The 17,749-nt window shown below is 39.5% G+C and overlaps 1 protein-coding gene across 6 annotated transcripts in view; it reads left to right on the top strand.

Annotated features, from left to right (window-relative positions):
• mctp1a (multiple C2 domains, transmembrane 1a) overlaps nucleotides 1-17,749 on the top strand; it is a 494,888-nt gene extending 477,139 nt beyond the window's left edge. For all 6 annotated transcript variants that reach the window (XM_062050987.1, XM_062050984.1, XM_062050988.1 and 3 more), the window contains one exon: nucleotides 16,891-17,749. In XM_062050987.1, coding sequence (XP_061906971.1) covers nucleotides 16,891-16,962 — 72 coding nt within the window. In that variant the 3' untranslated portion in view covers nucleotides 16,963-17,749. The remainder of the gene's footprint in view (nucleotides 1-16,890) is intronic.

Below are 17,749 nucleotides of genomic sequence, written 5' to 3'. Positions count from 1 at the left end.
GGCTTGTGTAATTGTTTGGTTGTCAAATGTTAAGGTGGTATTATTAAATAGATGTCGGTGTTGAGCAGGACCGATAATCAGCATTTCCGTTTTCTTAGCGTTGAGTTGCAAAAAGTTAGCGGACATCCATTGTTTAATTTCATTAAGACACGCCTCCAGCTGACTACAATCCGGCGTGTTGGTCAGCTTTAGGGGCATGTAGAGTTGGGTGTCATCAGCATAACAGTGAAAGCTAACACCGTATTTGCGTATGATGTCACCTAGCAGCAGCATGTAAATACTAAAGAGTGCAGGGCCAAGAACCGAACCCTGGACTCCGCACGTTACCTTAACATAGTCCGATGTCACATTGTTATGGGAGACGCACTGCATCCTGTCAGTAAGATAAGAGTTAAACTAAGACAAGGCTAAGTCTGACATGCCAACACGTGTTTTGATACGCTCTAATAAAATATTATGATCGACGGTATCGAAAGCAGCGCTAAGATCAAGAAGCAGCAACACAGATGACGCATCAGAATCCATCGTTAGCAATAGATCATTAGTCATTTTTGCGAGGGCTGTCTCCGTAGAGTGATCTGCCCTGAAACCGGATTGAAAAGGTTCACAGAGATTGTTAGATGTATTGAATAATTAACATTTATTATAGAGATTGACTGATTTCAGGACCAATACCGATTATTAGTAGTCAAGAGGGCTACTGGCATTTGGAGGATTACTGGCATTTGGAGCCGATATTCATTTGCAGAAAGAGTTATTTCAACATAAAAAGTATATGTCAGTAAACAGCTAGGTGGATAAGGCTTTAAGTTGTTTTTTTTATACATTTTTTTTAGTAAAAGTGAGACTAGACTGCAGCACTAATGCTGTAGTTAATTTAGCAGCAAAAACAACACCACTACGTGTGTTTTTAATTCCATTTTTACACTTATTTTACCACCATAGAGTGTTAAAGGTTTCTTAATTACAGTAAATGCAAAAAATCCTCACATTTATTGGTGCAATACTTTGGTCAATTTTGACTAATATTTTAGGTCAAAGCATATAATAATTGTGTAAATGTATCAATAAATGCTTTAAGTGCATAATGTATGTGTAAGGTACTTTTTGAAAACTTTAGACCGGATGTGGCGCACTGGGCTATTATTGTGAAGGGGGAAGTGTGCTGTGCTGTTGTTTTCAACTTGACAAGTGAAAAAAGGTTAAGGTTTCAAAAGAAAAAATTGACGTTACATCTATGATGTCGTTCACAACCACACAAGCAGATGTGTTGTGTGTGGATGGATTGTTCATGCTAGCTTTAGATTCATAGTTTCGCTGTTGTTTCAAGTGGCCATCTCTACATTGTTTAGTGTATGACGCGTTTTGGAGGTGCATGAGCGTGACAAACATCACTTTCCCAAACAAATGTTCCTTCTTATCACAATGAAATCAATTCAGTCACATCAATTTCCCTTTTATGTACATTTCCAGTATCTTTATTTATTTTTTGTGTTTATCAGCGGATTCCATTTTATTGTCCAATTATGTGACTCCGTCCGCGGTTATTTTAACGCGGAAATAATATGCCTTGCTTCCTTTTGTTGACTTTAGTGATGATTGATTAGGCATACAGGCATTGTGTCGGTTAAAAAGTAGCAACCATGGTGACATCCCAAACTTCTAATAGACGTAATTTTTTTCACTCAGGCGCTCGCTCATCTGTTTCACCGTCACAAGCTCCAGAATTTGCATACATGTTATGCTGCCCATTAATATTTTTTTTTCATTTATCGTATTTTCATGATCGTGAAAAGCCATAATCAAAATCAAAATCAAAATTTGATGAATTGTCCAGCCCTGCTGTCTACTTCACTAAATATTTGTATTTACTAAATACTGGTATCATGTAGTGTTGTCCGAATATCAATATTTTGGTACCGGTGCCAAAATTGCTTTGATACTTTTCGGTACTTTTCTAAAAAAGGGGGACTACAAAAAATGGCATTATTGGCTTTATTTTAACAAAAAATATTTGGGTACATTAAACATATGTATAATATTGCAAGTTTGTCCTTAAATAAAATAGTGAACATACAAGACAACTTGTCTTTTAGTAGTAAGCAAGCAAACAAAGGCTCCTAATTTAGCTGCTGACGTATGCAGTAACATATTGTGTCATTTATCATTCTATTATTTTGTCAACATTATAAAAGACAAGCTGTAAAAAAATATTATTAATCTACTTGTTCATTTACTGTTAATATCTGCTTACTTTCTCTTTTAACATGTTCTATCTACACTTCTGTTCAAATGTAATAATCACTTATTCTTCTGTTGTTTGATACTTTACATTAATTTTGGATGATACCACACATTTGGGTATCAATCCGATACCAAGGATCATACATTGGTCATATTCAAAGTCCTCATATGTCCAGGTACGTATTTCCTGAGTTTATAAACATAATATACATAAAAAAAACAACGAAAGATGTTGTGATGCCAAAAAATATCGACGTAATTATAATAGTATCGACTAGATATGCTACTGTACTTGGTATCATTACAGTGGATGTCAGGTGTAGATCCACCAATGGCATTTGTTTATATTTTGACACAGGTGAGCTACGGTGTGTAGTGAAGCATGTTTAGCTATTCCTCGTCCTGCAGGGATGATACTTGTAAGAAACATGGAGGCGAGGATTAGTGATTTAGAAGTAGCTAAAACACTGCTGAGTGCGGCTGAACATTAGCCGCTAGCTAGCTAGCCATGTCTTAAAGCAGGGGTGTCAAACTCAAATGCAGAGTGGGCCAAAATTTAAAACTGAACAAAGCCGCGGGCCAAGGTTGAAAAAATTTACCTTTTAATAGGGACCCAAACAAGTTTTGCTTTGAACATTGAAAAAGCAAGGCTTATATAACTTTATAGTGACATGCAAAATCGACTTTCAAATAATAATAATAATAATTAAAAAATATCAATAGCATATCAAATACAATTTAAATAAAAATTGAATGCCTCTTTTCTATTTGCAGCCTTCTGGGGTAAATATCAACATTAACTTTTTCCACAGGCTAATACATTTGAAAATAAAATCACAATGAATAAACCAACCATTCAGGACTTTAAACTGCTCAGTTTGCAACACACTGATCTAATATGATGTGCCCAAGCCAGATACCTGCCATCTTTCCTTGGATGCTAGTTCATTAATGTCGGGGCTCAGGCTTTGAGCTGAGGCAACCTTTATTATCGAACGAAGATGTTCATCAGTCATTATATCTCGTAGTCTGCCGGGACCACAGTCTTGGGGGCGTGCCTTAAAGGCACTGCCTTTAACGTCCTCTACGAGCTGTCGTCACGTCTGCTTTTCATCCATTCTAACAACGTGCCGGCCCGATCAGAAAATATGTGTGGTGTCTGTATGCACAAACATGTGAATGCAACACATACTTAATCAACAGCGATACAGGTTACACTAAGGGTGCCCATATAAACAACTTTTACACTGTTAGAAATATACGCCACACTGTGTGAACCCACACCAAACAAGAATGACAAACAGATTTTGGGAGAACATCCGCACCGTAAAACAACATAAACACAACAGAACAAATACCCAGAACCCATTGCAGCACTAACTCTTCCGGGACGCTACAATATACACCCCCCGCTACCACCAACCCCCCCCCCCCCACCCCCCCCCCCCCCACCCGCCACACACACACACCTTGTAGCGTCCCGGAAGAGTTAGTGCTGCAAAGGGTTCTGGGTATTTGTTCTGTTGTGTTTATGTTGTGTTACGGTGCGGATGTTCTTACGAAATGTGTTTGTCATTCTTGTTTGGTGTGGGTTCAGTGTGGCGTATATTTCTAACAGTGTAAAAGTTGTTTATACGGGCACCCTCAGTGTAACCTGTATCGCTGTTGATTAAGTATCACTTGTGTGTATAGTACTGTATATGATTCATTAGTATCGCTGTACTATGCTAATACCGGTATACCTTACAACCCTAGTATCATGTGTGTGTATATTGTATCTGCTGATGTAGTTGTAAAAAAAAAGAAAAAAAGGCTGATTCCGATACAGGCCAAATATCGACAATAATCGGTTGATCCGTAATTTATTATTACACGGACATACACAAAAGTACCAAAAATAGTACCATTTAGTTGTTCAAAAGTGACAAGTACCACAGCAAATAGGTCAAAACTTTTTGTGATTTCTTATGTCCTCACTAGCCTGTGACGGTAAAATGCTGAATGTTTCACTTTTTTTTTTTTAACTACTCAGACTTGGAACCATTTAAAAACCCTGACGCTCTCTTTGGTGTCACTGTATACTGTATATACCTCCCAGTCCCAGTCAAAAATCATTAAAAGTTCATTTATCATATTGTTTTCTTGCTGTTCTTATCCAGCATAAACTGCATGCTTCGCTCCCCATCCCCCACCTCGCCGTGCCTGCCTGCCCACACTGGCATCATCAAAACGCTGTCAAAGGTTGGCTATGAGAGGCAGGCTGCGGGATGTAACGGCGTTAACCGAAGCAGAGTACACGGCGCCCCTTCAGCCGAGCACACTTCAAAGTCTGTTCTGCACTTGTACTGTCAACATTTGGGAGAGGGGAAGGAGCGAGGGTGGAGCAGCCTTTGAGCACTGCTGGGTCTTTTACCCTCTTCTTGTCTGTGTTCCCTTCAACATCCCCTCGCACGCGCTACCAAATTGCTTATGTGCTCGCCGCATTTTCTGACTTTCACCCAATTGCGACTGCTTTTATTTTGCTAACGCCCCACTTTCTCATCGCCTCTTCTGCCTTTTCTTCTGTTTTGTACTTGAACTAGCGCTTGTTGTCTGCATTATTCTTTGTGGCTGCCTGCGTTGTTATTAGGTGAGGCGAGCGGGGAGCCAAGGGTATAGCATCAGGCAGGGCTGTCACCTGTGAGGGGGAATTGAACCTGTGACGCATGAGCCCCATTTTTTTTTATTCCCAACTGGCAGCTCCTCACAAAGAGAAAAAGCTTGTTTGATTGCGATATTGTTCCCCTCCACCCTCACCTTTTTGTTTTTGTCAATCCCCTTCGCTTCTTTATACTGACATGGAAACTTTTCTTTGTTTGTATGTGCATGCAAAGTTTTGGTGTTTGGACAAGAATGTCAGCACGCAGATTTAAATTGCCACGCTCCTTTTTTTGTTGCCGTTGTAGGCGTTTGGCCATATAATGGGACCACTAACAGCCTGTGATTCTGTTCAACAACTGTCCTAGTTTTGGATGTGTATTGTCTTTTTTGAAACAATACGTGCACATTAGCTTTGTACTGACAGAGAAGCACATTGTGAGTTTGTTCTCACGAGGCGTCAATAGGATTTCACATTAAAAGTCATGTATTCCAGAAAAATGGTTGTAAATACACGGCAAATCGATGTACCACGACCTCAATATGGTGTCAAAATGACGCTATTCAACAATTTGCATAATTGGCTTTGACACATATTAAAAAAAAAAAAAAAGGCAAACACGTTATACATATATAAAGACAAATCTGTTATTAGTTATTAGGATTGCACAAAAAAAACAATTCACATCCGAATCGCGATTCTTATAATTTTCAAAAATGTATTTAAAAATATTACATATATATATATATATATATACAGTCACGATCAAAAGTTTACATACACTTGTAAAGAACATAATGTCATGGCTGTCTTGAGTTTCCAATCATTTCTACAACTCTTATTTTTTTGTGATTGAAGCACATACTTGTTGGTCACAAAAAACATTTATGAAGTTTGGTTCTTTTATTAATTTATTATGGGTCTACTGAAAATGTGAGCAAATCTGCTGGGTCAAAAGTATACATACAGCAATGTTAATATTTTCTTACATGTCCCTTGGCAAGTTTCACTGCAATAAGGGGCTTTTGGTAGCCATCCACAAGCTTCTGGTTTAATTTTTGACCACACCTCTTGACAAAATTGGTGCAGTTCAGCTAATTGTGTTGCTTTTCTGACATGGATTGGGGTCATTGTCCTGTTGGAACACCCAACTGCGCCCAAGACCCAACCTCCGGGCTGATGATTTTAGGTTGTCCTGAAGAATTTGGAGGTAATCCTCCTTTTCATTGTCCCATTTACTCTCTGTAAAGCACCAGTTCCATTGGCAGCAAAACAGGCCCAGAGCATAATACTACCACCACCATGCTTGACGGTAGGTTGGTGTTCCTGGGATTAAAGGCCTCACCTTTTCTCCTCCAAACATATTGCTGGGTATTGTGGCCAAACAGCTCAATTGTTGTGTCATCTGACATAACATGGACAAAGATATGACCTTCTGGATGAAAGTTGTGTGGTCAGATGAAACAACAATTTTGCTGTCTGGCCATAATACCCAAAGTAATACATTGTTAGAATCGGTTTGAATCGGGAATCGATTCTGAATCAAATCGTCACCCCAGGAATCGGATCACATCGTTACGTGCCCAAAGATTCGCACTCAATTAGTTGTTAGTATGAACATTTTATTGTTACATGACACAGTATCGTTTAGCGGTATTTTTACTACAATATAGTAAGGAACGTACAATAATATACACAAAAAGTGCAGGAATCATGTGAAACTGACAATACAGTTATGTATAGACTGAAAAAAGGCAATGCAACAATAGAGGATAAAGGTTGGCTTGTATGCAGCTAGCTTCATGCTAACATACAACGGACAATCCTTTTGACCAGCTGAGGATAACTTAGCATCACAGTCGTTTTAAACTTGTGCAATTGTTTAACAGAAATTGACATAGAACTGCAAATGTATTTCTACTTATAGGCGTATGGTCCCTTGACTAGCTATGGAAGAATGTTGCTCAAACCGTGACTTTCTTCTTTCTCATTCATGCACTAACCAGTGTGGAAGCTCAGTGTCCAAAGACAAAGGTAATGGGGAAGCATAGAGTGGGTTGTTCAGCTGCAGCGATACTGGACAGTCATGGGATAGATGTTTTGCTTTGTCCCGCCCATCAGATGCTCTGCGTCTCTGGGGGTCTATAGGGTGGTGAGCTTTCCTTGGCTGGCCTGGACGAATGACATCTGGTAGTGTTGGTTTTTAGTAGTCTTTATTTGAATGTATTTGTGATTGGCTGATGACCAGTCCAAGGTGTACCCTTAAGTCAGCTGGGATAGGCTCTAGCTCACCCTTGACCATGGCCAATTGTTTGGTGTGTTTGTTCACCCGTGAAGGCGCCTATGTCATTGATGGTGTCTGTTGGCAGTCTGCCATGACTGTTATGGGCCGCCATTGAAACTACCGCACACACAGATGGGGTCATATAAAACACACTCAGTCCTGTGGGTTTTTGTTGTGTGGCAGTGCTATAAAAGCATCCACACCCACATGAGAACATTATCTATCACTAGAGTGTCCACATATCTCTGTTCCTCTTTTTTTCCCTTGTTTGTCACAAACTTGTCCGCCCTTCTTCCCAGTATCGTTCTGTCCTTTCTCCTCTTTTTATCTGCAACTGGATTATATCCTCATGCTATTATGGTGTCCGACAAGCAAGTATGTGTACACATGTAAAGTTAACATTTTGTGGACACTGAGCAAATACTGCAAAACATTCTGGTACAAATATATATGAAAGGTTAAGTAGCAACAACAATACAATAGTAATAACTGGACTTTTCTGTGTAGCTGCACATACAGTATTTGTGTGAATATTAAACACACTATGGGCCTGATCTGACAAAGGTTTGCGTGTACTAAAACACGCAAAGTTGATCTACTAAGCTTGTGCGCAGAGGAAATAGTGAATGCCATCAATATAGCATGTCTATGCAAAATGTATGCAACTTATTAGAATGACCGCGGTACTGGGAGAAGGAGATGCAAATGTAATTATTTTGCACATTTTGCTATGTGATTTATCAAGACAGAAATTGTTCTGCAACCGTTGTTTTGCGTCTATAGCAGGGTTGTCAAACTCAGTTTCGTTAAGCCACATCGCGGTTATTAGTGAATAGTATATACATTTGCCCATGCATTTGATTATTATATTTATTTTTCACATTCACTGTAAAAAATTACAAAACCCAAAACCAGTGAAGTTGGCACATTGTGTAATTTGTAAATAAAAACAGAATACAATGATTTGCTAATCCTTTTCAACTTATATTCAATAGAATAGACTGCAAAGACAAAGATACGTAATGTTCGAACAGAGAAACTTGTATTTTTTTGCAAATAATCATTAACTTAGAATTTAATGGCAGCAACACATTGTAAAAAAGTTGGCACAGGGGCATTGTTACCACTGTGTTACCTGGCCTTTTCTTTTAACAACACTCAGTAAACGTTTGGGAACTGAGGAGACCAATTTTTGAAGCTTTTCAGGTGGATTTATTTTTCATTCTTGCATGATGTACAGCTTAAGTTGTTCAACAGTCCGGGGTCTCCCTCTCGAGTGTGAAACCCCTTGGGTAAACGAACCATGAATACTTGCCAAAAGAGAAAAGGACAACAGGTTTAATTTCACATGGACAGATCGCTTTTCATGTAAAATAAAAAAGATGAAAACCTTTAAAAGTTTATAAGCTGTGTTATGTTTTGCGGTTCTATACTATTTTCTTTAGTGGAAGAGGCGGATTACGGGTACAAACGGCCAAAATGAGTTTCCGCCGTCGGGTGGCGGGTCTCTCCCTTAGAGATAGTGTGAGAAGCTTTGTCATCCGGGAGGAGATCAAAGTAAAGCCGCTGCTCCTCTACATCAAGAGGAGCCAGATGGGGTGGTTCGGGCATCTGGTCAGGATGCCACCCGAACGCCTCCGTAGGGTGTTTCAGGCACATCTGACCGGTAGGATGCCACGGGGAAGACACAGGACACGTTGGAGAGACTATGTCTCCCGGCTGGCCTGGGAATGCATCGGGATGCCCCGGGAGGAACTGGACGAAGTGGCTGGAGAGAGGGAAGTCTGGGCTTCCTTGCTTAGGCTGCTGCCCCCGCGACCCGACCTTGGATAAGTGGAAGAAAATGGATGGATGGATGGATGAAAAAGGTGGCAAAATGTCTCTTTGGATAGTAAAGGTTGCAGACTCCTGATATAAGAGATCTCCTGAATGAACAAACTTTTTGTAACATACATTTTCTTGCTACTGGCACTGCCTCGGAATTGCCGTTATTGTGCCATAAACACCAGTGATGAGGCCTCCCCACCTTTGGCGTGCTAAAAATAGGATCTGTATTCTGGGTCGCGCTTCTTTATTGCAGAAAATGTGGCACAGAAAACAGTTGTGTCACTCGTGTGCCGCATGGTTTACACCACATCAAAACACCACAGGTTACTTGCCGCATGATTACTCCATGGTGACAGCACACGCACAATCCTCATGTAAAAAGTGCGATCTGCACCACTTTTGCACTTGTTATTAATTGTAGTCTTAGTAGATCACCCGCTGGTAGTACACAAAGTTTTAAAGCTTGTAGTTTAGGCCCACAGGGTATACGTGGCGCTAATGTGATGCTACCACACTAGACGATACCGAGTGCATTGCTGTCGTGTCCATCTTTCATACTCACGTCTTGCTTTTCCAACTTACAGAGTATATAGTGAGAGAACTTACCCAACCTGTAAAACAAAGGCTTATTCCCAGTCGGCGCCAAGAGACAACGCCGTGCTCGTCCACCAGGAGACAGAACACAGACAGCGTACTGACGTCAACTTGTTGTCTGTCTGGAGAATCACAGAGCGTGTCAGTCAGTCAGTCAGTCAGTCAGACGGGCTGAGTAGCCGACAGTACATCTGCCTCACAGGGAGCTCACAGAAGGGCTCTTTGGTGATGCGCTTGTTCACTCTTTTTCTTCTTCTCTCATCTAGTGGCTAGCTCTCGTCAGCGATCTGTCTGCGTTGTCGTATATGCGATGCACACGTGTGCAACTGCCGAGCTCTTGTCCATCATGTAAGATAAGTTGTTTGCTCACTGGAGAATGTACAGTGGCATGTCTTGTGGTTGTCTACAACTTGTGTCAAATATAATAATATTGATCATGTTCATTTGATTTGCAAATACAGGCCCGCATTTGATCAGAGTAATCGAATGACCTACTTTGCACTGAAAAAAAAACAGGTACTACAATGTAAAATTAATATTAGGGGAACATGGGGTTGATTGTCATGCTCATTATGTCTTGCATGTAATGCAGTCCTTCTCAAATAATGGTGCAATATCAAGGGGGGGCGTGTATGTCCTCGAGGAACATGCTTTTTTTTTTTGCCTTACTAGAATATAACGAATAATATGTAGTGCTTGGCTTCACTGTGACTACGGTGAGAGACGAAGAAAGACTAGTGTGTTGTTCTTGTTTTTATTGTTAATAGAATTCAATGTTACGCAGAGGTAGGGCTGGGCGATATATCGAGTTTATAAGATATATCGATATATTTTTATGTTTTTATTGTTAATAGAATTCAATGTTACGCAGAGGTAGGGCTGGGCGATATATCGAGTTTATAAGATGTATCGATATATTTTTAAACAAGATATGAATTAAGAAAATATTGTAATATCGATATAATTTATTTCACGTTAAAATTACCAAACGCCGCTTATTTGTTGTGTTCCTTGTTCTGCCCCGCTCCCTCTCCATGGGCTACTAAACCCCTCGCCTCCCTCCTTCCAAGATGTGCTTGCACGTATATTAGAATAGAAATAGAATAGAAAGTACTTTATTGATCCCTGGGGGAAATTCAGCACCACAGTTCGCTCACAATAGACAGTAATAATAATAAATAATATAATATATATATAATATAATAACATCCATGATTGGTTGGTTGTTTACTATGATGAGTCACGATTGGTTAGAGACAGGATAGTGCGGGTCCCCGAACCAGGAAGGGAAATCACAAAGTGCCTGCCTGCAAATGTATTTTTTTTATCTGAGTTGGATACATTTTGTAATATTTGCAGAGCTGTTATTTATTTTATGTAGAAATAATATTTTTCAATTGTAATTATGTTATGTAATTCTGTACTACTTAAACAGTTTATTTTCTGTGCTGTTATTACCCATCTTGACTAACTGGGTTAATAAAAGCACCACTGACTGTTTACGGTACAGTTGCCATTCACTTTAATTTTACTGAATATCGCTCAAAAATGAATATCTTTATATGTATACTTTCACCGAAAAATATATCGAGATATATATTGAATATTGAGTTTAAGTAAAAATATATCCAGATATACTTTTTTGTCCATATCGCCCAGCCCTACGCAGAAGTGTACTTACAACAATTTTATAGACAAATAACACACAGCGGAGAGTGGAGGGGCGCGGAATATTGTCTTCTTCCTGGGGGGCGTAACAGAAAATAATTAAAAAGCACTGATGTAGTGAGAGTGAGTTCCAATGTTTTCCCCACAATCCAACATTAGAGGTGAAGTATTCAGTATGTTGCCTCTGGAATTGCAATTTGGAAATTTACAGAATTGGGATCAGAGCTCACCTACGTAGTCTTCTCTTGAGTAAGGTTGCTGCATTTGAGGTGAGAGACTTTTTGTGTGTTTCATGTCAAATTGTAAATTGTCAGCTCCTCTGTATTTTAACTTCTAGGCTTTTACACAATTGCTTACCCTTAAAAGTGTGAAGGGAAAGCAACGGTTTTGACTTTTGGCTAGCTACTAGCTGCCACACAGTTGTTAGCCTTGATGCTAGCAAGAAATTCCATTTGGGGCCCATCTTCACATTTTCTTCAGGGTTGGCTGTCACATATATATACTGTAGATAGGGATGATGTTTGATAAGAAATTATCGAGTTCGAGCCTATTATCGAATCCTCTTATCGAACCGATTCCTTATCGATTCTCTTATCGAGTCCAGTTAGGTTGTTGTATATGGAAAAAAAAACACAATATTTGGTTTAACAAAAGCTCACTTTTATTATATAAGAAAAAAATAAAATCTAATAAATAAATAAATATTGACTGTTACCCCCCTAAAAAATAAAATAAAAAAAATAAATATTGACTGTTGTTACCCAAAGTATATTAAGTGGGATTTTTCAGAAAAACAAATATATACAGTAACACAAAAACAACCTGTCTCTGTGATCACTATATGTGTATAAATAATACTATAGTGTTAAATAAAATCAGTCCCTTGGGCACAAAACTGAAAATAATACAGCTCTCCAAAAAGTGCACTTCTGCTGCTATTTGACATAACTGTTTGTTATGATGCTTTGACATTTTTGCACTTTATTTCTTTATTGAAAGAAAATTCTATGAAGAGAAAAGTTGTTTGCAAATGTGGTTACAATGCTAAAAAATGAAAAGTTAAAGCTAAAAAAAGAAATACACTTTATTGAGTTAAAATCTTTCTTTATAGGGGGAAAGATGTGATGTTATGAGCTAGGGAATTAACAACTACACTACCCAGCATGCAACGGGAGTGACGAGCATGCGCGGTACCCCCGAAAAGTGTTGTTGCATGTTGTCACCCGTGAAAGTAAACGTCAAGAACTCAGCCAACACGCCTCGTCTGCATTATTTATAATTAGACAGACAACACATATACAGTGTGATTTTGTTTTGTTTACAAGGAAAGAAAAACAAAAGTTGAAAAAGGGAGATGTCATATATGTATGTGCTGCGGTTGCTTTAAGAACGCTGTGACAGCTGCCGTAAAGGAGGTGCGTTGCTAGCCTGGTTGCTATGTTTCCGGTTGGTTGTAAAAGTGTTCGTCATGTGTTTGTACCCTGCTCAAATCTCTCAGTAAAGTTATGCATTGGATTATACCTTTTGTTTTGAACTTTATTATTCCATTGTTTTTCCTGCTTTCCCTATCTGCGCCTAACGACTGAGCTACATGACGTAAATTCTTGTGATGTCTCAAGGGGCATTTCTGGTCGGGATGGGATTCGTTCCGAGGGATTCGAATAAAGAACCAACTCTTTTTCTTTACTACAGTGGTCTCGATAACGGGTACCGGTTCTCAAAAAGGGATTCGAGTCCGAGGACTCGGTTCTTTTCTTATCGAACAACCGGGAAAACCGGTTTCGAGTATCATCCCTAACTGTAGATGGATATTGAATATACAGTATTATGTTTATTGTTCATGTCCATTGCATATTTTGTGTTAAGATGTATTTGTCAAATTGTCAATTAAATCAGACGCTCAAATTCAGTTCTGCCTTCTTTAAAAATAGTTTTTTTTTTACATTTAAAGAACATTGTGACAATCCCTGCAGTGAGGGTTGGTTGTCACGATGTGTCACAAAGTCTTTGATAGTTTGTCAAGTTCAGGCTACGTTGCAGACAACGTGACCCCAAGACGCAGAAACAGCAGGCAACGTGCAAGTAAAAAAGGTCATTTATAAAGTACAAATGAAAACCTGTGCAGCTTGAAAGTGCACAGAAAACTAACACCTGTCTAGGCAGTGTAGCCACAAAAAAATGCTGATCCAGCCCTGTCAAGAGGAACAGGGAAGACATAAGAAGCAATCTGATTGACAACCAGGGACAGGTGTGCCTTACTTGGCAATCAGGCCCAAAGTGAAGTGGAATGAAATGAAAGCACACAGAAAGTGGAAACGAGACCATAAGCACTGGAACGGCAGCAACACCAAGCACAGGACAATAAACACAAGTCCAAAATGTCATGGATGGTCATGACATTATTGCCTCTTTGTTACAATGCACAAATGTGTAACAAAGATGTGCAAGATATTTTGATAATGAACAATTCCCATTAGAAAAATAAGTGTTCTCCCCTACCTGGTCAGCCAAGGCTTCATATTGGGTAACATACTATTAAGATTCTTAATTTTAGGAGGGCAAAGTGTTTCCAGATTCTTTAGTTCTAAGGCTGTCTATTTTTTTTTTTGATTGATTGATAGATTTTTATTTCAAATATGCATAAAAACAAGAGCAAGCCTGATCCAATATAGTGCTATAGCCTTAACAGCCATTATAACAAAATGAAAACAATGGAGAATAAAAAACAAAAACAAATGAGCATTGGACTTTCTTTTTCTTTTTTTTTACATATTTGAAAAGGAGTGAGAAGAAGTTTACACTTATTTAATCCCACCCCTTTTCTTTAAATCATAAATTACTCTGAGCTAGAACTACCTATTCACTCAATGTACAAACTTAATGAACTTGTATATACTGTACATACATTATAAATATATACATACATATGCACACCACACACATACATAGCCACATAATTTCCACTAGTGATCATGGAAATGGTATCATGCCACCACAACAACACCACTGCCTCAATGGGCAGCCCCACACTCTTCTGTAACACAAATAACCCAATATCAAAGCCCTTCTTCATCTCTGTACCTCTGGAATACCATGTACTTATACTTCTTTTTAAACTGGTTTATGTTTGGACATTGCTTTAAAGGCCTACTGAAACCCACTACTACCGACCACGCAGTCTGATAGTTTATATATCAATGATGAAATCTTAACATTGAAACACATGCCAATACGGCCGGGTTAACTTATAAAGTGCAATTTTAAAATTCCCGCCACACTTCCGGTTGAAAAACTCCTTTGGATATGATTTATGCGCGTGACATCACAAAATCCACGGAAGTGGTTGGACCCCATCGGACCCGATACAAAAACCTCTTGTTTTCTTCGACAAAATTCCACAGTATTCTGGACATCTGTATTGGTGAATCTTTTGCAATTTGTTTAATGAACAATGGAGGCTGCAAAGAAGAACGTTGTAGGTGGGATCGATCGGTGTATTAGTGGCTAAGTACAATACTTACAGCAACACAACAAGGACTACTAACGGTACTCAGCAGACGCCTAGCCGATGCTTGCCGCCAAACCCACGGATGGAGTCCTTCGTCGCGCCGTCGATCGCTGGAACGCAGGTGAGCACGGCTGTTGATGGGAAGATGAGGGCTGGCTGGCGTAGGTGGAGCGCTAATGTTTTTATCATAGTTCTGGGAGGTCCGGTTGCTAAGTTGCTAAATTAGCCTTAGCGTCGTTAGCAACAGCATTGTTAAGCCTTACCAGGCAGAGGATATAGTATCCGAGGTGGTTTAAAATACAAATCCGTGATCCACAATAGAAAAAGGAGAGAGAGTGTGCAATCCAATGAGCCAGCTTGTACCTAAGTTACGGTCAGAGCGAAAAAAGATACGTCCATCACTGCCTCTCTAGTCCTTCACTGTAACGTTCCTCATCTACGAATCTTTCATCCTCGCTCAAATTAATGGGGTAATCGTCGCTTTGTCGCTCCGAATCTCTCTCGCTCCATTGTAAACAATGGAAAATTGTGAGGAATATTACCTCCTCTGACGTCACGCTACTTCCGGTACAGGCAAGGCTTTTTTTTTATCAGCGAGCAAAAGTTGCGAACTTTATCGTCGATTTTCTCTACTAAATCCTTTCAGCAAATATATGGCAATATCGCGAAATGATAAAGTATGACACATAGAATGGATCTGCTATTCCCGTTTAAATTGAAAAAATTCATTTCAGTAGGCCTTTAACTCCACATTCAAACCATTCCATAATAATAACTATGACGAGAACTAAAGGTAAACAATTTATTCTGAAAAACAGGAGTAAGTACAAACAACCGAGATGCCAGCGCTGGAGAGAGAGGGTTGAGCTGTCTAATGGCTGCCCGTCTTCCCAGGCTTTTGTCCGCCCCACCTGAGCATGAATTGAAACTTAACTTGTGTGCTTAGCACGCACACACATTCTCTTTCATACTACAGGCTAGTACTTCATGACACCATTGAGTAAGTAAGTACCTATGATTGTCACACACACACTAGGTGTGGCGAAATTATTCTCTGCATTTGACCCATCACCCTTGATCACCCCCTGGGAGGTGAGGGGAGCAGTGAGCAGCAGCGGTGGCCACGCCCGGGAATCATTTTTGGTGATTTTTACCCCCAATTCCAACCCTTGATGCTGAGTGTCAAGCAGGGAGGTAGTGGGTCCCATTTGTATAGTCTTTGGTATGACTCGCCCGGGGTTTGAACTCACGACCTACCGATCTTAGGGCGGACACTCTATACTAATATATGTGTGAGAATGCAAAAATAACACATTCATTGTGTTCATCTTCTATCAGCATGAAGGCCAATTCTAAGGTGTTTTTACTCTGCCGAAAGGAGGGAAAATATTCCTCTAACAATACTTTATAACTTAATTGTTCACTCATTGGTGCATTTTCAGTTTATTAACCAGTAGAGTTGAATAAGCCTCTTCTTTCTACAGGTGTGCATCTCATCATTACTTTGGTGCCTTTGATCTCACTATTTCATCGTCTTGCAGGAAAATATCCGATTTTTTTTTTTGGCTGAGTTGACTTAAAACACTTTAGTCGTGTTCTTTACTGCAATGCTATAGCAAATCTTTGTTTTGGCGCAGCAAAATAACATTAGTGTCCATGCGTGACTCAGCATTCACAAAGTGTGTTTTCATTTTTACAAGATAATAAAGTCAGAGAGCATATAATTGGTAGTGAAGGTGACAGAGTAAAGAAAAACAAACAGCTAATGGATTGTTTTGTGTCCTTTGTCCTTCCATTGCTACACTCTCTCCCGCCTCTTCATGATGACTCTGTTGTCTCTCCAAGCTTTCCCATGAGCCTTTGCCCTGTCCTCTATTTGATTGTGTGATCGTTTCCCTTAGGCCACTGTTTCACATCTGTGGAAGCATGTGTTTATGTATATTTGAAGGCCTGAACTGTGTGTGTGTTGTAATCAGTGTAATCCCTTCCTTGAGGCCACTGTTCCACACAGCTGGAGTCAGAAAGCCTCTGGAGGGTTTGTGTGCTATGCAAGCATCCTTTGCTCTCTCCACCTGACCGACTGGTGTGTGTGTGCGTGTGTGTGTGTGTGTGTGTGTGTTTTAACAGGTGCAGTACCGAGAGCTGAAACAGGATCCCAATCCCAGTCCAAATAAAAGGAAGAAAAACAACCCCGGGTAGATGTCCACCCACCAATTCCTCTCTTGTCCACTTCCTCTCTGCTGCTCCATTACTGGACTCTGAGGAGCAGAGTCGGAACCTTGTTGAAGTTAACCAACGTGGCCCAATGATTCCCATTTTGGTTTAGGTTCATTTCAAAAGATGACAAAAAAACAAAACAAAACAAAAAAACTACGAAAAGGATGGATGGATTGTTATGGAGGGGAATTACTGGGAAAACTCCACAAAAATAGTTTTATTTACGCCCCACGATGCACAAGTTAAACAATTTTTTTCAATAGAAAAAACTATTCGCAAGTAAAAAAGAACCATTCTCAAAGAAAAAAAAAAAAATTTTCTAAAATTTTTAAAAACGATGGGCAAGTTAAAAAAAAAACATTTTCTTCAAGTAAAAAAACAGTTTTCTTGTATTAAAAAACTGATTCACAAGTAAAAAAAAACCTTTCTGCAAGTAAAAATAAAAACATTTTGCAAGTAAAAAAAAAAACATTTTGCAAGTATAAAAACCCCGTTATTCGCACTCGACAAAGACCGGTGGTGCTGCTAAGTCAATTTAAGGCCGACAGAATTTTGTTTGCACATGGTGCTGTCCGCCAAAATAACGAAGAAGAGTGGGGCGAAACTTGGAGGTTAACTCACAGGTTGAGCTTGTTTCCCCTCTCTTCCGTCCGCCATTTTATTCCCCACCCTGCTTATTCTTCTTTGTTATTTTTGGCAGCTCTGACGGCCTTAAATTGACTCAGCAGCACCAAAAGTTTTAACCTGAACAAAATTGTTTTTATACTTG

The sequence above is a fragment of the Entelurus aequoreus genome, linkage group LG06, assembly GCF_033978785.1.
Source record: "Entelurus aequoreus isolate RoL-2023_Sb linkage group LG06, RoL_Eaeq_v1.1, whole genome shotgun sequence".
NCBI lineage: Eukaryota > Metazoa > Chordata > Actinopteri > Syngnathiformes > Syngnathidae > Entelurus > Entelurus aequoreus.
The sequence above is the reverse complement of the archived record's forward strand: the minus strand, read 5'-3'. Positions and strand labels throughout refer to the sequence as shown.